This window comes from Barbus barbus (assembly GCF_936440315.1).
Source record: "Barbus barbus genome assembly, chromosome: 16".
Lineage (NCBI taxonomy): Eukaryota > Metazoa > Chordata > Actinopteri > Cypriniformes > Cyprinidae > Barbus > Barbus barbus.
The window spans coordinates 28,504,639-28,528,471 of NC_136744.1; the positions used below are offsets into that span (position 1 = coordinate 28,504,639).

At 34.6% G+C, this 23,833-nt stretch overlaps 1 protein-coding gene across 2 annotated transcripts; it reads right to left on the reverse strand.

Annotated features, from left to right (window-relative positions):
* Positions 1 to 802: 802 nt before the first annotated feature.
* On the reverse strand, positions 803 to 23,477 carry LOC306882756 (fibulin-7-like). 2 transcript variants are annotated; one of them, XM_079437621.1, is made up of 8 exons: positions 23,107 to 23,477; positions 21,745 to 21,907; positions 18,499 to 18,675; positions 10,833 to 10,958; positions 9,065 to 9,202; positions 7,566 to 7,703; positions 5,954 to 6,092; positions 803 to 2,495 (listed from the first exon to the last, which is right to left on the reverse strand). In XM_079437621.1, the coding sequence occupies exons 1-8, from the start codon at positions 23,176 to 23,178 to the stop codon at positions 2,120 to 2,122; spliced, it is 1,329 nt and encodes a 442-aa protein (XP_079293747.1). In that variant the 5' UTR covers positions 23,179 to 23,477; the 3' UTR covers positions 803 to 2,119. The 2 variants fall into 2 exon arrangements, with proteins under 2 accessions (XP_079293747.1, XP_079293748.1); XM_079437622.1 differs by lacking the exon at positions 10,833 to 10,958.
* Between the last annotated feature and the right edge of the window lie 356 nt (positions 23,478 to 23,833).

A 23,833-nucleotide genomic window follows, 5' to 3' on the forward strand; every position in this document is an offset into this window, starting at 1 on the left:
CAAAACCTAAAAAAATTAAGAAAATGATGTCTAATAAAAATGATGCCTCTGTATAGATCTATATAGGGTGCTTATACAAGAAGGTTACGCAACATTACTGTTGCGTACAACATTACATAAGTTTTTATTTTTTAATGCCTTCAGATGGCCCAATTCTCACTTTTAAATGCCTTCACTATTTTAATGTGAAATATTGCATTTATAAAAAAAATTAAAAAAATAAAGAAATTAAAAAATGTAAAAAAAATACATAGGAATTCCAATGGAGAAAATAGCTCATTAAAATTGTATAAATATTGCATAGTATCAAAAAATTCCCTCAAAATCATAAATAATAATAAAAAAATATTATTGAACAAAAATATATTACATTGATTTTCCTGAAAAACAAAAAAAGTTACATTTCAAGGTTTCGGTCACTTTTGACCGTGAAGAAGGCAAATGTGACTCCTAAACGAAGAGGGCCAGAGTTAAGAAAATGTTCCTGACCCTAAACGTTTGAATGGTAGTGTATATGCTAATTAACTTAAAGGCACAGTTCACCCAAAAATGTCAACATTTACCCACTCTCATTTTGCACGGAACAAAAATGAGGTTTATATTTAAATAGGTTTAAATTATAACTGAACTGTCCCTTTAAGAATGAATTCAAATGAACATTCGGAATATGCTTCCATACAAAACAACATCAAAGATCAAAGAGATGAATAATGCCAGTGTCAGATCACATTGTTTTCATTTGAATTAATTGATTGTAAATCTGCAGATCATTCTAAGATCAAAGAAACCAAAAGACATTGAAAAAAGTGCATTTCTGACTTTAATTAAGAAACATTCAACATGTGTGTGCATGACAGAAATTGAATGCAATAATGTGTGAAACAGCTGTTGATTTCAGTATTAGAGACCAAACCTGATATAACATCAGCGGAAGATGCAAAGAGCAATATATCATATTCAAATGCATAATTACAAAAAAATGCAATGTTCGGTTCTTAACATCCAACAAACATAAATGAACAGTAATTAAAAATGGGCACTTCTCTCATGTAGTAGATGCTGAGTGCTGTTCATTTCAGTCTGTTTGAACCCCGTTGATTGACAGCAGTGCATATTTACAAGCTGAAATTAATCATGTACTGAAGCAGAAGAAGGAAATAAAAAAGAACAACTTACTTACTGTTCTGTTCATCAGTTTGAAATGATGCTTGTGTCTTTAGACTTTCATTCTTTAGCTTTTAAACACGATCCCATGTTCTCCTCCTTACTGATTGATCATAAAGCTGTCGTTGTAGTTAATTCCCAGCATTCACATGTTTTTCCTTTCATGTCCATTATACACTTCACTTTATTATTTTCCACTTGCATCAATATTGCTAAACACATTTAAAAGACACCGCCTTGTATGTTTCACATACTGTCATTTTTGAATGAGATTTGTGAAATGGTTTGTCAAAGGTCAAGTGGGAAATTTTTGTGATATAACAGGTAAAAAAAAACCCAGGTAGTCCCGCCCCCAAACTCACCCCATTGGTGGAGCTAGAAGTTGACAGACAGACGAACAGAGCAAAAAGTGTAAAAAATATTTTAAAAATATTTATACTTAAATATCTTAAAAGTCTTGTCATTTTAAAATGTCTTAAATTTGTGGATGGAAAAAGAGTACATAAAATAGCCTAATGTGATTATTAAAGTTTAAATGGATATGATTTAATGCTTTAATTAGTAATATAATCTGAGGCTTATTCTATTTGGACACTCAGCATTCATTTCATTGTGCAGCTCTTAAAACTGTCTTTTTAAATTTGATTTTAAAAACGGATATCCTGCACAGAAGTTTATTAAACAGTATTTTAACACAGAAAAAATGACACACTTCGCCTTTAACCACAAATGTATCAACAGGGTTTTTTAAAAAGAATTATTGCCTTAAAAATCATTACTTTCCTTCCACATAAGCATGACTTTCCACTGTACTTTCCATATCTTACAGTTTTGTGCTATTCCTGCTTCAAAATCTAGCCACATCTGAGAACAACTCTATCATTCAGCTTTAGCTATAAGGAAAACATTCTTTCCTCTTCAAGTCTACACTCAATTTAGACAGCGACCGGCCTCTTCAGAACTCGTAGGGTGAAATCAGAAGGTGGACCCGCGCCAGATGTTTGGCTTGGAAGGTGCGGTCGGCGTATTCGGACATCTCCACCTCCACACTGAGCTCCAGCGGGCCTCGCAGCGGCTGGACCAGGATCAGCTCTCCGGTCTGACGGTCAGAGCGCTGCATCACGAACATGCTGCGGCCGTCACCGCCACCTGCGATGCCAAAGCGAAGGCTGTCCGGACCCGGCCGACCCGGAGCCGTGGCGGTGGCCATGCGGAACAGCGTGGCCGGGGTGCGCAGGTTGGATGGCAGAGACAGGTAGTGGTAAGAAATGGTCTTAGCGGCAAACGGACAGGAGCGGCTCTCCATGGGACAGGGATTCCTTTCACACTGGCTGTGGTAGAGGGCAAAAAAAAGCACTTTACATCATTAATTGTGTTTGAAACACTACAGATCTGTTCCAAAATGTATTTAATAAGCAAGCACACATACACAGTCCCAAGAACTTTACTTAGCGATTATCCCGTTTGACATTTTTAAGAGCTATGAAAAAAACAAAATACTCTGAAATAATGAAATATTGCTGATTTATATGTTGCTTGCAAAGGAATATTTCAGAATCCATGGCTACTTTTGGAAGCTCATTTCCACTGCATAAGAAAAAAATAATTCTTTGTCATTTTGTGCCATAATTATGAGATCACACACTACATCATTATTATGATATAAAGTCAAAATTATAAAATACTACTGTCATAATTGAGATCAAATTTAAGTCAAAATAATGATTATGAATTGAGATGACATAATAATATTTTTTTTTAAATTCAAAATTCAAAAAAATTTTTTGACAATTTTGACTGATTACATAAATTTGATCTCATGACTTAGTATGTCATAATTATGACTGTTTATCATCATTTTGACTTGTCATAATTCTGACTAATCTCATAATGTCTTAGTGTGTCAGTTTGAACTTTTATCTCATAATGTCATAATTTTTATCCCATTATTCTGATTTAGCATGTCATAATTCGGACTCCTCTCATTACGACGTAGTATGTCATAATTTTGACTTTTTATCTCACAATTTAGATTTCTGTCATAATTTTGACATTATTATGACTTGGTATGTCATAATTCTGACGTTTATCTCATAACTATGACTTAGTTTGTCAATTCTGTTTTCATTTCATAATCATGATTTAGTATGTCAATTTTTACATGTCATAATTTTGACTTCTAATTGACTTAGTATGTCATAATTCCAACATTTATCTCATAATTATGATTTATGTCATAATTCTGTCTTTTCATCTCATTATTATGACTTAGTATGTCATATTTATGACTTGTTTCTAATAATCACATAATTTTGTTGTAATAATGTTTTCTCTCATAATTACAATTTTTTAATCTCGTAATAATAATTGTTCAAACCATTTGGTAAAGTATGTTTTTTCCGCTTTATGTGGCAGAAATAGGCTTTTGTATTTAAATGACTGTCAATGGAAAAAATCTTTTTGCTTCCAGGTAGTGTATAGTTAACAGCATCTACCAGCAGAGACTAACTGGAGCACGCTAACCAGCTAAACCTTGAAAAAATATTTCCTGTACCTGCTTAAAGCGTGGCAGACGTTTAACAGTAATCGATCTCCTTACAGTTTATTTTCAGTATTCATATATTCGGTTAAACTTTATTTTAAGTTGTCCTTGTTACAGTGCAATACATTTAAGTATAGAGTAATATTAATTAACTACATGTACTTACTATATGGTTAGGGATTGGTTTAGGGTTGCATGTAATTATGCATAATTAATTGTTATTATAATAGTAAGTGCATGTAATATGTGTAACAAGGACACCTTAAAATAAAGTGCATACCCATATATTCAATATGAATAGCATCCTAACATGAACCATACCACAGATAAGCTTTTATGTATTTTTGGTGCTTTTACCAAACAGCATGTGTGCTTGAAAGGTTTAGTGACTTACAGATCACAGCTTCTTGCATTTAGCAGGACACAAAGGGCCCATTCACAGCTTAAAAACAGCTTAAACAAGCATAAAAGTGTCATGCAAGAAAAACAAATGGCTGTAACCCACTTAAATTATACCGCACGCAAGTGAAAGTGGCAAGTGATTTAGAGGAGGCATTCATGGCCCCCAGTGCTGTGAAGGACCCCAGGAGACAGACATGTGTGTTTGCTATAGAAACACAAGCTGAAAAACATGCTTTGCTCTGTCATTTTCTCACGTTTCCTAGTCCAAATCATCACCTGCAAAGAAGTTTTAACAATGCTTTTAAAAACCAAATGAAAATTCTGTCACTATTTACTCACCTGTTATGCTGTTAAAACGAAAATGTATAAAATCATCACATAGATCTTTTGTATTGAGCAACAGTTCAAAGTGACAGGCAGGTTTGATGGCATACATTTCAGCCTGTTCTTCACACAAAGTTATTGTATTATTTAGGAGTTGGAAAATAGCAAGTTGTATGGACTTCTTTCCACAATAATAATAATAAGACAAATATGACCCTGGAGCACAAAAGCAGTCTTAAGTCGCTGGGGTATATTTGTAGCAATAGCCAAAAATACATTGTATGGGTCAAAATTATACATTTTACTTTTATGCCAAAAATCATTAGGATATTAAGTAAAGATCATGCTCCATGAAGATATTTAGTAAATTTCCTACCGTAAATATATCAAAACTTCATTTTTGATTAGTAATATGCATTGTTAAGAACTACATTTAGACAACTTTAAAGGTGATTTTCTCAATATTTAGATTTTTTAACACCCTCAGATTCCAGATTTTCAAATAGTTGCATCTCGGCCAAATATTGTCCTATCATAACAAACCATACATCAATGGAAAGATTATTTATTCAGCTTCCATATGATGCATAAATCTCAATTTTGAAAAACTGACACTTAAGACTGGTTTTGTGGTCCAGGGTCACGAATAAAAAATGAATACATATACATTTATTTATATACAAATTAATTTATAATAATTTATGTAATATTTAAATAATGTAATATTTTTATCTCATAATTTCAACTAAATTTCAAGATAATTTTATTTCATTATTATGACTTAGTATATCATAATTCTAACTTTTTCCCCATAATTATGACTTAATATGTCCTTTTTCAAATTTCACATTTTTTTCAGATTTCCATTTACTTTTCATGATCCAGTCACAGTACACTTTTCTCTATGATTTTCTTTTATCTCTCAGAAATATGCATTAAATAGGTTTTATCTCATTAAAATGTGACTATTTGTGTCCTTGGACCACAAAACCAGTCATAAGTGTACATTTTTTCAAAATTGAGATTTATATATCATCTGAAAGCTGAATAAATAAGCTTTCCATTGATGTATAATTTGAGATACAAAGAGATACAGCTATTTGAAAATCTGGAAAAACAATCTAAATACTGAGAAAATTGCCTTTAAAACTGTCCAAATGAAGTTCTTAGCAATTCATATTACTAATCAAAAATTAAGTTTTGATATATTTAGGGTAGGAAATTTACTAAATATCTTCATGGAACATGATCTTTGGCATAAAAGAAAAATAGATCATTTTGACCCATACAATGTATTTTTGGCTATTGCTACAAATATACCCCAGTGACTTAAGACTGGTTTTGTGCTCCAGGGTCACATTTTAGCCAATATTTGTGCAAGTATTGTATCCTCAGAGTAGTCTTGCTAGTTTAGTAACCTGCTCTATTGGAATCAGTTGTCCTGTGTGGCATTTACTCGTTTGTAAAGCAGGTAAAGAGTTGTATGCAGTAGGTCATCAGGCGTGCTGTATTCTCACTCACAAAGGTGATGTCTTGACGTAGCTGACTCTGCCGTGCGAGCGTGGACACTCGGGGTTAACGCACTGGAAACCTCCTCCGGTGTTGATACAGGTGGTGCCACGGCTGCAGTTGTGCTGTTGTGTAAGACATTCATCCACATCTGGAGCGCCCGGAGGAGAGGGAGACATTAGAGTCAGAGAGGGGAGGAATAATAGAGTGAAAGAGAAGAGGAATAGAGGAAAATAGAGAGTTGGAAATGCTGGCTACATGAGGGACTGTTTGTTTGGACTTTAAATTTGCGTACAGTTCTGTGATGGTAGACGTGTTCATGGCTGGATTTATGTGTTAGATCATCTTTGTGACAGCGTCACCTGTGTTGAAACACTTGATATACACGATACTGTACTTTTCAATCACTTGACCATCTAACATCTACAGCATGTGTCCTTAAAAATATGTCTAGAATCATTTTTATTTAAAATCTCTGTCTCTTGTTTAAATTTTCTGTATGGACCCATGTCATTGCACATCCAACACTCCATAGCATTACATACAAGTTTTTACATGCATAAATTATTAGTATTTGCATATTGCTTTCATACCTTATTTTCTGAATATATTGCTATCTTTGTTACCCTGCCTATTTGTAATCAAGCCACATTTCTTCCACCTGCCAAATGAAATACTTTTTATTTTATTTAATATTTTTTTATACATTCACCAGAAATTATTTTCAGATTATTTTCAGTTTTTTAATTTTTTTATGTAGAATATAAATAAAATATTTTATTTATAATTGTATTTTATAATAATCAACTAGAAATTTGCCTGCTCTAAAAACACATAGTTAACTCCTGAAAAGCCTATTTTTTTCCACCTGGCAGAATAAAACAAACCATTTTATTAAATGTTTTGTATTAAAAAAAAATTTTTATTATTATTTTAATTTTCTATTTTATAGAAAGCGTTTCATTGGCCAGGTACAGATTACTTTCTATTTGAAATTCTGATTATCTTAGAATAAAATTAGAAATCTTATTTACAATTTTAAGATAATCAGAATTTCAACTAGAAAGGTAATCTGCTGTTTAAAATCATAGTTGGCTACACAACAAGTTACTAATACAAAGTAGCAAACAGCAATTAAACTGTTCAGGGAGGAAATACAAAACATATCAGAATGATGATTTTTTTTTTTTTTTTTTTTTTTTGCTTCACGTGGCAGACTTATCAAACTTACACTAAATAAAAATTAGGGATGGGTCACAAAAATCGACTAGTCATCCAAAAAATGATGAGTTGATTAGTGAGGTCAAATACTATTTACTACTTTAATTTTATTTTATTTGCACGAGTGATTCATATCAACACTGCTGGATGATCAGCCAAAAGATCTCTCTCATTTTTAATTTTTAAGGTGTCCAAATGACTTTCACAGAGTATGTCCTGCCTGTCGCTTTTTTCAGATTCACATTCAAACCACTAAAAATAGACGGCCTTTCAGCAAAGACGTCATAGGGGTTTGGAACGACATGAGGGTTGAACTTTTTCTTACTGTCCTGTGACATCAGGCTGTAAAACACTACTATTTTCAACCCTTATTTTTAAGAGTGTGTGAGTGTTTCTCACTCACCCTCACAGCTTCTTCCATCGGTGAGCAGCTTGTACCCGGTGGGACAGGAGCAGTGGTACGATCCCGGGACGTTTACACAGGCGTGGCCACACAGAGGCCCTCTACGGTCAGCCTTATACACTTCACATTCATTCACATCTGGGCACAACATGTGATAACGTGTGGATTTAACAAGAGACAGTGACAGAAAGGAAATCAGACAAGAAAATTAAATTTAGGCTACAACAGGGCTAAAAGCACACCTTAAGGAAAATGTTCTTTTAACTACTCATATAGTGTATAACTGCAGAAAATGCACAACACATTCTGTGGGGGGATTTTTTTTTTTAAATCATACAAATACAAATCCTGAAGTAATGTTTTGCATAGCATCTAAGTTAATACTTGTCTAAATCAATCACTAAAAATACAGGAAAAATATTTAAAAAGTAAAGATTCTGAAAGTTTTGAAAGAGATCCCATAATAATTTAAAAAGGCTTTATAGTAGTAACAATAAATATGATTTTCCATTATATGATATGATTAATATCATAATTTGAAATATGCTGGTTCAATTGTAGATATGGTGATGTTAACACCATCTGAATCAAACCATGTCATGTCAACAAATGGAAAAGTCAGTTATTTATTATCATGTGCCTTATCGATTATTGTGCCTTTTAAAAAAATCATTTAATTATCTTGAACAAAACTGAAAATTGTAAAATGTGCCTTATAATTATGCCTTTAGCCCTGTTGTGCCCTCCTGTAAAAAGCCAAACTTGTGATGAAGAAGCTAATAATTAATTGAATCATAAAAATCAAATTATAATAAAAATTAATAATGAAAGAAAACATATGGAATATTTTATTTGTGTTCCTACATGTCACATGACCATTAATTGAGAACTGTGTGAACATGCAAATGTGTTGCTAAATTATTGAAATGAACTAATTATGTAAATATTTTAGGTCAGAGGGGTTTGGCTGATAACATTTTTGAAAATCTCTGACTTAGAGTAATTTTAACCTGATCTGACATGTAAAAGTGGCCCTTATTAAGTGTCATCCGTCGAAAGGGCTTCCGCTTATGACAGATTGCGGAAGCGATAGAAAAGTGTTTATTATGTTTGAAATATGGATATGTTTCTTATGAAAACACATGGATTCGCTACAGGAGGCCTTTATTCACCCCCCGAAGCCATGTGAGGCATGTTTTATTATGGATGCGCACACTTTATTTGATGACTTGTGGACAGTTGAACAGAAACCCACTGACTGCAACGACAGAGCTTGGAATAGCCAGGACAATTTTTTAGTATAACTCCGATATGATTCGTCTGAAAGAAGAAAGACATATACCCCTAGGATGCCTCAAGGGTGAGTAAAACACAGGCTAATTTTCAATTTTGGGTGAACTAACCCTTTAATAATACATTTAGCATTTACTAGTAATGGACAGCCTCCAGGGGTTATTGCTTTAATGCATCCCGAGATCTTTATATGTGGTTGGACCCACCCTGACAGATGCTGTTGTCTGAGGTGCCGCTCATGTGGAAGCCAGCGTCACAGCTGCAGTGCTGAGCTCGGTCCACTTTGGCACAGCGAGGCTTACGGCTGAAGGCCGGGTCATTCATGACGCTCCACTCCGGAGGGGCTGACAGAGACAGAGAGAGGAAATGGACAAGAGGAGGAGACCCACATATGAATGACAAACATTTGCATGCATGCTTTTGCTCAGGTTAAAGGTGAAGTGTGTCATGCTTCACAACTAGCATCTCCATTTGGAATCGCAAAAGTATTTTTTGCATTTTCTGTTGAAAATGTAAGTGTTGCACATGCAGATTCGCCACTAATGATTAGTGGGTTTTTAGGCATGGATGTGTGGTTGATATTAGGGGTGGGTGATCTGATGATTTTGTATTGTTAGCCTAAGGAAGTCCACATTCTTCTAATCAAACTAGTCAAAGAGTGTTGGTAATAGTGTTCAGGGTAACGTATTACGTAACGAGTTACTTTTTCAAATAAGTAACGGTTGGTACATTGTTTTCCCATTTATTGACTGACAGATCTCCTATCCCCATGTTGAGAGAAAACAGAAGTGCTTACAAAAACCATACTAATAATCAAAAATGACTTTAGATAAACAACATTTGTGGATTTTTTGCTGAAGGGTGTTGAACTTTCTTCTCCTGTGTCTTGTTAATGCAATCCAGAATGCCAGCACAGCTGAAAGGTTAGTTTGAGCTGTGCCCTCTACTGTACAGACGTTAATCGACATTTCCTTATCCATTTCACTTTGGGTGTGAAAGGGCTTTTACATTTGCCAAAAATATAACTTTTTTATATCAAAAACAAGCAAGTAAAGAAGCAACCCCAACCCAGATGAGAAAGAGTTATGCAAAAGTAATGTAACGCATTACTTTCCATAAAAGTTACTTTTTTAGGGAGTAACGCAATATTGTAGTGTATTAAGTTTTTAAAGTAACTTTCCCCAAGACTGGTTGGTGACTAAACAGTTGCTTTTAGCCATTAGTATTTTTTTTTTCATACTATGGACGCCAATGGATTGTTTGATTACCCACATTCTTCAAAATATCTTCCTTTTGTGCTCAGCAGAAGAAAGAAACTCATACAGATTTGTTACAGCTTGAGAGTGAATAAATGAGGACAGAATTTTCATTTTTGGGTGAATGACCTTTAAAAAAACGAACATGAAAAAGAATCATGATAAGATCGCGGGTTATGATCCTTCCTGAAAAAATCGTGATAGTGACCCTGGACCACAAAACCAGTCTTAAGTATCAATTTTTCGAAATTGAGTTTTATGCATCATCTGAAAGCTGAATAAATAAGCGTTGCATTGATGTATGGTTTGTTAGGATGGGACAATATTTGAAAATCTGGAATCTGAGGGTGCAAAAAAATCTAAATACTGAGAAAATCGCCTTTAAAGTTGTCTAAATGTAGTTCTTAACAATGCATATTACTAATCAAAAATTCAGTTTTGATATATTTAAAGTAAGAAATTTACAAAATATCTTCATGGAACATGATCTTTACTTAATATCCTAATGATTTTTGGCATAAAAGTAAAATGTATAATTTTGACCCATAGAGTGTATTTTTGGCTATTGCTACAAATATACCCCAGCGACTTAAGACTGGTTTTGTGCTTCAGGATCACACATGATATTTTTGTGATATCATCCACCCCTTGTTAATTTGTTCCAGATTGCCTTCTGTCTGCCGTTGCCACATGTAGAACAAATGAAAGGAACACAGACCTGTCTGCGTCTGGTATTGACATTGACTGCCGCTCCAGTTGTGTGGACAGGTGCACTTGTACTGGTTCACAGCCTCCACACAGGTGCCGCCGTTCTGACACGGGTTACTGGCACACACACTCACATCTGTGTGAAAGACAACAGCCTTATAGCGCGGACCAGTGTTTGTTCTCTGAGGAGCTGAGATCAATGATGAGTTCACAATTAACAGCTTTGATGGCAAATCATCCCAAATAAATGTTGGCCTAATGCTACTAATTAAAACATATTTGGCATACAGAAAATGAATCATATGGCATTTATATTACCATAATGAACCCAGGCCTTTTGTGTGTAGATCCCCCCTCCCCCCATTATTCTTTATAATTATTTTATAGTAATATTTTGGGAATTAAAATTAAAGTAAAAAATGTAATACAATAATTTGAACCAATTTAGAACAATGATTTAATGCAACATAAATCAAAGGCAATACAATGCAATATACATACATTTGCAAGTATACAATTTCTATAATATTTTATATAATTTTTACAGTAATGAGAATGTGTTGTCATGAAAATAATGTCACAATGTAAACAAAGACAATATTATTAACAGTCTATAAATAAAATGTATATATAATTTGTATATACTGTGTATATATATATATATATATATATATATATATGCTGTCATGAAAATAATATCACAGTGCAAACATAATTGTTTTTTTTTTACTTTTCTTTTCATTTTGAGGTGAAATATGAACCAAGAATGTTTGTTTTCATGAGATGTTAGTAAAGCTTTCTCTGTTTTATTTTTTGCAATTTTATTATTCTTTATAGCTTTCTATAGCATTTTTTTATGAAATAAAAAAATAAATATGGAACAGTAAAAAAGTAATACAATGATTTTTTTTAAAAATCCAACTTAAAATAATTATTTAATTCAACATAAACTAAAGCCAGTAAAATCATTTTTTACCATGACGCATAATCGAATGTATATATATTTTTTTTTGTCATGAAAATAATGTCACAAAGCAAAAAAAAAAAGAATAAATAAAAATAAAATCTTATTTTTCTTTTGATTTTGGGGTGAAAATGACCCAAACATGTCTGGTTTCATGAGATTCTGAATGGTTGTGTTTTGTAAAGCCACTTATTGTATTATTTGGAATACCGTCTTTATCATGGATTTGCAATCCTAATTAAGGCCGAATGAAAGAAATAGTTGAAATGTCCCAGATTCTTATCTCCATGTCTGTACAGAGCTGAGGATTATGTGTCCATGGAAAGCACCTGTACTGTTGAAGGCTTTAAACGAGCCCACATTCTTCCCTATTTCCTGACCAGAATGGCACAGTAAAATGAAACAGATCTGCTGGAATGATAACAATGGAGCGGCGAAACGGAGGAAGGGAACGTCTGACATGGCCGCTGTCACATTCACAGTATCTCACGCGCAGCTCGGCGTCCCTAATCGTAAACGCTTGTGAGGTCGGTTAGGTTTACAACAGCTACTGTGTCACCCAACATCTGTCTGCAGCAAACCTCCATCTGCTCTGGATGAGAATTTACTGCCGCTGCTGTAAATACCTGTAATGGACAGTGAGAGCATGCTTGTGAGGCCCGTGGACAGAAGAAGCGTTAACACGTTCACCAGAGATGAGCAGATAGAGCGCTGTTAGCTACACATGTTAAGGCAGAGATCCCTGAAACCACTTTCTTTTGATTTGATTTGTGGTTATTTCTGTAGGGTAGTGATGTAAGTAGGGTGTAATGCTGTGGTCAGGTATCTGGTTTGGATGATTTGTAAAAAACATGCTGAAGATTGTTTGAACGGTTTGCATCATTGTGGAATACTGTCAAAACTATATACCAACTTAAATCAATTTTTCAGATCAATGCATTATGATAAGGATACAGACACAGACTTGCACTTTCAGGACTCAAAAGCTGATATGTGAAGAAACGTTATTTTAGTATTATTTATACACTATTATAGTAGTTATTAATTAGACTATTATATTACTTATACGTTTTTTATTTTAGTTTCAATAATTTTTTATGTGCATTTATATTTTTTATATTTCTATTTATAACTTTATTTTTTATTCCAGTTTTGGTTTAAATAATTTGAATACTACAAACTTACATTTTTTAAGTTTTTTGCCAAGTCAACATAGTAATATTTACAATTTTTATATTTAATATAATGTATAAAGTATAATGTGAAGATAATTGAAGAGAATTGCGTTAAGAACTAAGTGAAGATAATTCCTGTTATTGATAAACAAATTAAAAATAAATATAATGAATATATAAATATATATTTCACATTACAGTAATTAAAATGGGAGTGATGTGCTTAATTGTTATGAATGAAAGTGTAAAAATGCTATAACCAAAATGCATTATTATTATTATTATTAAAAAAAAAAATTGGGGGGGGGGGGGGGTGAAATATGTGAAATATGACCATAAAATATAAAGTTAAATAAGTTCAAATTAAATAAATTATATTTGGCATAAAGGAAATGCGGCCTGTTTTAGTACCATTATGCATCTGGACTTTTTCCTTTTGTGTTTGTAATTGTCATTATTTCTGTAACAAAGTCTTTTTGTGTCCTTATGTGTATCATGTGAAATTCAGAGGGTTTAGCGGCAAAAACTGATGGACGAGTGTAAATTATTTTCAACATTGTGCCACAAACGCTTTCAAATTGAACTTGTATTGCACCTGGAACATTTTCTACCGGGAAAATCCACAGCAGTTCCTCGAGATGTGGAGAACGTGCTCCAGTTGGACATCAGACATAAGGAAGTTTAAGTAGAAAGACACTGAGAGTGAATGAGAAAAAGGAGGTTTGGAATCAAAAGTTTTCACTCTCTTTCTTCGACAACAGCGCTCACGATCCTTCTCCTGTTTATTTTCTTTCCCAGGAGGCTTAAGTGCGAGAATTTGCAGACGTAAAAAGTTCACTTCAGTCCCCAAAATATTTCAAAACTTCCTGAACATAGTTATGTTTTTTCACCAACTCTGAAAGGTGCTTTCGTACCTCAAAACTCTCAAAATAGACACACTTCCCCCGCCTGCAGAAACATAGACATTACAACGTCTGGCATGCAGGCTTTAAACCTAAACTCTCTCAAACACACGCTCGCCCCGTCCCACTGTACCACTGGGAATGTCCTGAATGCTGCCAGCAGCGATATTAAAGGAAGTCATCAATAGCATGCTTAGCATAGTTGCGTGCTATCGGACCATGGGCCGGCTTAATGAGATGTGTGTGTGAGCTTAACCTCTGACCTCTGAGACGTCATACAAAACACAGACTGAGGTACACTACCAGTCTAAAGTTTGGACATGTCTATTTATTCTCATTTTAGAATAACAGTAAAGTATCAAAGCTATGAAATACCGCAGATGGAAGTGTGATGTAGTGAGCAAAACATGAGAGAAATGAAAACTATGTTTGAGCTGCTTCTGTTTAGATTACAGCTCTGCTCATGAGGTGCATCCTGGGATGCTTTTGAACACTATTGAAGATGGATGTCTGTGGAAAATAAAACAGATTAGATGAAAAAAATACAAAAATGTGAATTTTGGGATATGCATTGAGAAATATAGTTGTAACCTTAAAAAAGAATCACAACCTTTTTTTATTGACTGACTGATTGAATGATTGATTAATAATAATACAAATAATTATTATTATTATTTACTATAGGTAGAAACTAATGTTAATCAACCTTATTATAAACATTTGTTTTTCTACAAAATTAATCAGTGTTATTTTAGTATCATTAAGATATTAGTTTTTTATTTTTATTTTGAATGTTTTTATTTTTATATTTTTATTTTTATTTAATTTAGTTTTAGTAATTTTGTTGTGTTTTTTTGTCTTTATTCAATTTTATTTGTATTTATTTATTTTAGTACTTATTTCTTCACCTAAATTATCTTCACATTAGTGTTATTTCTAACTAACTAACACTACTAAAACATCATTTTTGTTAATTAAAATATAGCAGAGATAAAATATAAATATTATTAGTGAATATTATGTTGCATTGGCAACCAACTAAAGTAAGATAAGTGTAAGATAAAGTATTAAAAATATTAAAACAAAAACTACTGTAATAAAAATAAAGCTAAAAAGAAATATATACAATAAATTAAAATTATAAAAGGCACATAAAAAATGACTGAAACAAATAAATACTATAATAGTGTATAAACAATAATAAAACAACACTGCTTCACATATCAGCTTTTGAGTTTTTGTTGTTGTTTTTTTCAATCTTTTTTTTTTTTTCAAGTAACGGAAATTTTCAAATAACAGTGGTTTTAATTTTAGTTTTCAAACCCTGAGCAGAAGCTTTTAGGTCAGACTTTTTTTTTTCAAGATCATGAGAAACATGAGTTCAGTCGAGAGTGTCCAATCTTTTGTGCCGTAGTGTATTTGCGGTCCGAGTTGAAACTTGAGCTATGAAGCTGGATCTTTTTAGACAGTAGCCAGTTGAACCCGAAGCATGAAGGCCATTGAGATGCACCGTGGACAGGAATGCAAGTACAGGTGTTTTGCTGCGTTTGGGACATTTAATGCTTCTTTAATGAGAGCTTCATTCAGTGCAGCTCAAGAGTGAACAATGCCTCTCTTTCTTCAGCGCTCCTTATCTTTCTGGCTGTGTGTGTAACTGTGTGTGTAGTGCTGGGTTTGCTAGCTGTGGTGTTCAGTCACTTTCTTTCACAAGCACTGGTATTCAGGCTTTATCTCAGTACTGTCACCCTGAATGGGATTTCAGATTACCCAGCTCGCAATACAACAATAAAATGGTAGTCTCGGTGTCTTAGTCCAGGAATCCTGCTCAATAACACAGATATAGTTACATGATGAGGAGCAGCTACATAGGAGAGAATCTGTGGGCTATGTTGATGATACATGATGCTTTATCGAATCCACTTCAACATTACCATTTAAAACAATTCTCTGTTGCAGGAGTCTTCAACCTTTTCAGGTCAAGAATTCTGGACAGATTTATAAAAGTGCTATAAAAATGAGAATTGTGAGAAAGCCTGGAATACAACAACATGCCACATTTTATTTATTATTTTATGTATATGGAAATCATGTTGTCTGGTTCTATCAGCTGTTTTGCGAATGAATCACTATTAAGCTAATCGTTCAAATGGGTTCGCAAAAAGGACTGAAATTTTTGATTCATTTGGACAGTTCACTCACGCACTGAATCGTTCGGATGGGTTTCTCACACCATAACGGGATCCTTTAAGACAGAAAACAAAAATCATGCTGTATTGCATGAAATTTACCTCAAATTCATTGCAAACAAATCTCGCAAATGTGTTCTTTCATTTGTGTGTCCGCGATGAATCAGCTCTTTATACCACAAGTGGTGCATGAGAATGAGCAACACACAGTTTTGCAGGAAAAGACCATTATATACATAAATACAAACTAAGAGTATAATAACATGAGGACACTTTTTGATGGGTACTCATGAAAGATTAGAAACGCCTTACAATGATCCACTTAATTCACTTTTCATTGCTGAACAAATGAATGTTTTTGAGTGAATCAGTTGAATCAATGGATCACTCATAAAAGGCACCCGCTTGTTTACTTGCTGGATAAAGGTGTGTTTTTGAATGAATCGATTGCATGATTGATTGAGTGACTCTTTTCTGGAATAAATCAGATGCTTGATTCGTTCTTGAACGAATCAGCATTTTGCGAATAGGTTGACACTCTCATAAAGGCATTCTCTTGATTCAACAATCATCTTGAATGATTCAATGATTCACTCATCAAGACAGTTGTTGGTTTCTATCCTGTTAAAATCAATGGTTTTGAATGAATTTGTTGGATTAATACAAATGAAGTCAAGACAGTCTCTTGTCTTGTCTCATTTACTGGTGTTTGTGTGTGTGTGTGTGTGTGTGTGTATATCTCTCTATATACAGTGCCCTCCATAAGTATTGGAACAGTAAAGACAAAATTGCTCTGTTGGCTGTGGAGTCAAGACATTTACAAATAAGATTAAAAGATGAATATGAGACAAAACTACAGAATGTCACATTTTATTATTGGGTGATTCAACACATAGATGTTTTAGCAGCTAAGAAGTTCAGCACTTTTAGAGTTCATCCCTCTATCTGATGTGAGCATAAGTATTGGAGCAGTTGCCTCACAGGTCTTTCTAAGTGATCAGCTGTGTCCTGTTGCATTAATTCTTCAGATATTAAAAGCAGGGAATGTGTCGTATCAGTTATATCCATTACTTCTGTATTCGGAATCTTGCATTCAATGATGACACACACAAACCAGGATGAAGACGAGGGAGCTGACTTTGAGAGAAAAGCAAGAAATTTGGATGCTAAAAGAAAAGAGGAAGTCAGTTAGAGCTCTAGCAAAAACAAAGGGCATGGAGAAATCAAGAGTTTGAAAACCACCAGCAACCAACAACGACCTGATCAGCTGAGAAAACAACAGTAGCTGATGACAGACAAATCATAAAAGCTGTGAAAATGAATCCTAAAAGACGTGTCTGTAAAATCCCCAACAACTTCCAGAAAGCTGGGGTGATGCTCTGACAATCTACTGTCCTCAGGAGACTTTGACACAGAATTACAGATGCTACACAGCAAGATGCAACCCTCTGACCAGCACCAAAAATAGAAAGGCAAGATTAGAGTTTGCAAAAAAGCACAAAGGTGAGCCAGAAGAGTTTAGGAACTGTGTTTATGGACCGATGAGACAAAGATGAACCTTTATCTAAGTGACGGGAAAGCAAAAATGTGGAGAAAAAAAGAGAACTGCAATGATCCCAAGCATACAGCCTCATCTGTAAAGCATGGTGGAGGTGGTGTCATGGCATGGGCATGCATGGCTGTCTCTGGAACAGGCCCTCTCAAATTTACTGATGACTTAATGTATGATGACAGTAGCAGAATGAATTTGGAAGGGTACAAAACCATCTTGCCTACCAATATTCAAGAAAATGCCACCAGATTCATTGGGAAGTGCTTCATATTGCGTCAGGACAATGACCCAAAACACCCTGCCAGTTCAGTCAAGGAATTTATAAGGGCAAAGAAATGGAAAGTGTTAGATTGCCCAAGTCAATCTCCAGATTTAAATCTGATTGAACATGAATTTCACCAGCTGAAGAGGAGAGTAAAGGCAGAAACTCCCCAAAACAAGCAACAATTGGAATTGGCTGCATTGAAGGCTGGGAAAAGTATTTCAAAGGATGAGAGCAAGAGTCTGGTGATGTCTATGGGTCACAGACTCACTGCTGTGATTGTGTGCAAGGGATCTGCAACTAAATAATAGCTTTTAATCTTATATATCTGCCTTATGTTCAACTGTCCCAATACTTATGCTCACATCAATGAGTGGGATGAACTCTAAAAGTGCTGTTCTTTTTATTTGGTAAAACATCTATGTGTTGAAACGGCTAATAATAAAATGTGACATTCTGTAGTTTTATCTCATATTCATCTTTTAATCATATTTGCAAATGTCTTGACTCCACAGCCAACAGAGCAATTTTGTCTTTACTGTTCCAATACTTATGGAGGGCACTGATGTTCACTTGTGTTGAGGTTCCACGATATACAGTGTATGATACACATTCATATGAAGCTTTTGACCCACCTTTACAAACGACGCTGACTCCGCTCCAGGTGCCGTTCTCCTGGCACAAGCGTGTTCCCGATCCTATCATGCGTTGACCCTGAGAACACGTGAAATGGACCTCATGACCCACCAGGTACTTTGAGCCAAACTTCCTCCCGTGGGCCGGAGCCACCAGAGGTGGACATGATGATTGGGCTAAAGATGACATGAGAGGACAAACAGACATAAAGAGAGGGGAATGTCAGAGTAGAACCGGGTTACATGAGGGACAGAAGTCAAGCATGCTGAAATGCTGGGATATTTAGCTTGAAGGTAGGCATGTGCTACTGAATGTGGGAACTGTCATGGGAAAAGATGGAAAATGCCTCATTTTATATAGACAGCTTAAGAATAGGCGAACAATACCACATGGACCGTACAGAAAAACAAGGCCTGGTGCTTGTATGTTGTTAATGGCTTATTAAGGGAAACGTGAAATTTAAATTGATTCTATATTCTATACTAATATACATTCTGTAGTAACTGTGCCAATCCATGCACCAAAAAAGAGAAAATGTATTGTACATTAAAATGCTGAAATGACTTCAAATAATCAAAACCTCTTATTTCTCCAGGTTTTCGAGTTAAATCCAGAATTTTTATAGCTAAAACCTAAATAAATAAATAAATCCTTTTCTAAAAATAAAATAAGGCAAGGCAATATTTTTCATTTAGTTCAGTTAGTTGACCTTTTTGCACTAAAATAACTGAAACTGAAATTAAATTAATGAAAACTATAGACTTGACAAAACCACACAACAAAGTTACTAAAACGAAAAATTTAAAAGTAAAAAACTTATTTAAAAATATATATATTTTTAAATATCAATCAAAACTATAATAGTATCTGAATGAAACTAAAATAATACAGTTTTTTTTATCTTAAATATCTCTAAAATATCTATTTTATGTAATATGCAAACAAATAATGCATGTTGGATTATTAATTAAAAAAGTATATATATATTTTAAGTGGTGTGTGTGTGAGTGTATACTATATATATATATATTTAAATATATATATAATTATTTATTTTTTTTCTTCACTTGAGTTTGTCAAAGAATCTACTTAATTTGATCCTGTCAAGCACTGGCTGTTACAAATGCCAAAGTAACTCTTGATCATTCCTGCCGCCAACCCTGATTCATGAACTGTGCAGTAGCTTGGGCCAAATGACACAGCTACACATCCGGCCAGTTCACAGCATCTGTAGAGTGCTGAGCGTAATCGAGAGCTTGGGCTCCTTTCCAAACCTGAAGAAGCAGCCAGACCACTCATTTTAAATGAAGGAAGTCATTTCATGCTTATAAAACACAAATAGAATTCGAGAGATCTTTGATTTGTTGGAATTCTGAGGCTCGTTTATTAGGATTAATAAATCCTCTATGCAAGAACTACTTTCCAAAAACCAATTTTTTATTGACTGGATACTTTTGTCGCCAACTGACACAAGCTCTTTCATTTAACAAACACATTTTGCAGAGCGCAAATACATGAGAAAGTGTAAGACTCAAGACCCTTCAGTTTTAATTTAGAATTCATTTTCCTGATTACTTTAGTCAGACACCATATTTAAATGAAGTGTGGCTTTTTTTTTTTCTGTGGTCAAATATTTTCTCCAATCCTAGCTTAATATGCAAAAACACTATCATAACAATGCTCTGTCTGCATCTTGATGCAGCGACACTGACTCAACCAACAGCAGGAAACCTGTTTGAGAACAATCAATATTTTCTCAATTTTGTTTGGTGGTGCTAGAGGTGCAGAGCTTTTATGTTCACTGGAAATGCATGAATATATTTTCAGTGTTTTTCAGTTGAATGATGAATACTGAAGTACACATTTACATCAGCGAACTTAGAGGTCCATTTTCCATGCAAAAATGCCCACTGTCTATTGTCAATAGCAAAAACGCTAAATGTGACTGCACCTAAAGAATTTTCATCTTCCAATTAAGGGCAGCTTGCATATTTATTTATTAATTTGTTTGATTATTTTATGTGTATTATTTATAGACTATTTCAGTGTTTATTAAATATTGCAAATTTGCATTTTAATTTTAGTTTACGTTTTAGTAATTTTCTTATGAGCTTTTGTCTTTTTGGGGGAATATTTTAAATATTTCTATTTAACTTTATTTTATTTTATGTCAGTTTTAGTTTTAGTAATTTTATTACTTCAATTATTTTGGTCAAATACTATTTTAGTCTTTCTACTTGAACGTTGCATGTTTAATTCAATGTGTTTCTTGTAGTCTTTTTTTAATTATTTGTAAAACTTTACAAGCAATTTCTGAGTGAAAATTGTTTCAAAGTATATCCTATATTATTTTATTCAGTTCCTTTATTTAAAGTTTAAGTTTTAGCATTTCATCTAATATTTATATTTTACATTTCAGCTTTACTGAAAGCTTGATAGTTTTAGTTATAAAACAATAACAGTGCTGGCCTCAAATCTGGAGCAGCCTGCAGATTTCCATCTTTCATGTTCTGCTTTGATGTATGTTTTACAGTGCCCTCGAGGACTATAATGCCTGAATGACATCCCACACACCTGCTCTATGTGGAATCAGTAAGTCAGAATAAACTTCACATTCACACAGTCCACTGATATAATGAGATGTCAAGTCAAGTCAAGTCACCTTTATGTATATAGCGCTTTTAACAATGTAAATTGTGTCAAAGCAACTGCACAATATCAAAAAAGGAAAATAGTGTGCCAATAATGTCAAATGAAAAGATAAAAAAAAGACTTTCAGTTAAAGGCATTTCATTATTGAATTCAGTGATGTCATCATCCAGCTCAGTTCAGTTTAAATAGTGTCTTTGCAATCAGGTCGAGGATATCGCTGGAAATGAAGCGTCCCAAACTAAGCAAGCCAGAGGCGACAGCGGCAAGGAACCAAAACTCCCTCTGTGACAGAATGGAGAAAAAACCTTGGGAGAAACCAGGCTCAGTCGGGGGGCCAGTTCTCCTCTGGCCAGACGAACCAGCAGTTCAATTCCAAACTGCAGCAAAGTCCGATTGTAAGGGCTCAACTGGTTCCAGTGGTCTTTGCCGATGGCTGTCTAAGTGGCTCCTCACTGGGGATCTGTCTCTGGGGCTCATCTCGGTGTCCTGGTCTCCGCTGACGTTCAGGGCTGTAGAGATGTGATCCACCATCTGATCTGGATACGGACTGGATCTATGTCATGTATGTATATGTCATGTGTTATGGCACTTACATGAGGACTGGTCTGCTTGTGGGAGCTTGGACAGTGAGTTTTGAAGGTTGGTGAGCTTGGACTTCATAATCCGAAGCCCTTCGGTGAATCGGATCTCCTGTCCTTTAAGAAACTTCTCCATCTGACGCAGTATCCCCATCACTCGGTGCTTATCCATACAACCCTGAGGCAAAAAAAGCACATGAGTTAAGCAACCATCAGAGCACCTGGTTATAATTTGATGGCAAGCAGTTATCCTTAAATTACAGATTCGCCCAAACACAAAAAAGCTCATATGTAGGAGATATTGGACATCCAAAACGATCGTAAGAAACATTCCCACTAAACGTTAGCTTTATATGAAACTGAAAAATGGCACACACAAATGATCAAGGCCAGATGTTGTGGGTAATGTCATGCATTAAGGCACGGGGACTCCCATGGGGCATGACATGAAAGCTCAGGCCAGTGTTTAGCAGCTCATCGGCGTGCCAGCACACAACCGAGTTCCCTTAGAAACACAAATATTACTCCAGCAACAATTTATCAGAAGAGATGTTGTCCCAGATGCATTTGGACCGTGCATTCGGTCAGTGGGCAACCTCTAGGTCCTCTCCAGGAACCACATGCAAGAGACTAATACTCGCTTTTTCTCTTCGGCTGCTTGATGGCAGTTCTACAGAAAGCTGTTAGGCAGATGTCTCCACGACCTCTGTCCAAAACACTGTCTCCTGTATGTTATTCATGGCAGCTGAATACAGTCTCGTTAGAGGAGAGAAGAAATGTATCGGCCTTAAATTTCACTAAGTGCTTTGCCACGGTAAATAAAGGCTGTGCTAATCTGGAGAAAATACAAATATGCATCTGACATATTTTATGATATAACACACATCTCTGACTCCAAACTCTTTTGGACACCAAATGTCTCAATGACATTGAATGAGATTGCATAAACTTTTATCTATGCAAGTGGAAACTCAAAAAGAAATTTGTTAGATTGAAAAAAATATTAATTCATAGATATTTTGTAAAAAAAAATATATATATACCAATGGTCTCTCTAGGACACTTGTGTTAAGTTAAGAAGAACTGACTTCATAAATCCACCAAAATCATCACATTCCATGCAAAAATAATTAAGAAATATCAGTAAAGACAAACAATCTTGCGAAATTTGAGCACATATGATACTTATGTAGGCTAATTCCATAATCCAGTACTAAAAACAAAACAAAAAATGTTTGTAATTGATACTTAGATTTTTGCAACATAAAATCATATAATGTAGTAATATAATAGATTTTTTACTCTATAATTTTATATTTATATGAATGTTGTAGTTATGTTATATAAATATTAATATAATCATCCGTGTATACTCACCTGCTCTGCATCATCACAGTCGTACAATGATAAGAAATTCAGCAGAAGAAAAACTGTGTATGATAACTTCATCCTCCTGTATCTGAGTCTCTGTAAAAGCGATGAATTGTCTTCTTGTGTCGTTGTATTTAATCCTCAAGTGTGTTTTGCTGTCTAATAGTCGTAGACATAAGCCTGAGAGGAAATGTTTGCTAAACTGCTGCAGGAGTTAGTAAAGATGCTCCTGTTCTCCTCATGATGCGCCTGTGGACTCCTGATGACTGACTCGCGAGTTGTTCTTTCGGAATGATTCTTTTAAATGATTCGATCGAACCGATTCCTCCGTGAGAGCAGCATCCTTTCGTCCATCAAAATGTCCCTACTGTGCAGATCTACATATGTATGAATATGATGAGACATAAAACATATGGTTTGCAACTTAAGACATTTGTCTTCTAAATAAGTGATTTAAAAGGTATTTAAAAGTTGGGAGGAAGATGTAACCACGGTAAACAATGGTAGATTTTTGTGGTTTGCTGCCACCAGGTGTTTAGATCTGGCACAGGGTCCTTGCCTAAAAAGACGGGTTTGTAATGTGTGTAGTTAGGCTAAATATATTATAGGCTACTTTTAGCCTTACCTCCTCCACACAGGCCTAGCTATACAAGTTAGAGAGAACTTCTCCAGGTGCACCGAGACATTGACATGCAGTGCTTATTAAAGGAAAAAATTGTTTATTTATTTATTT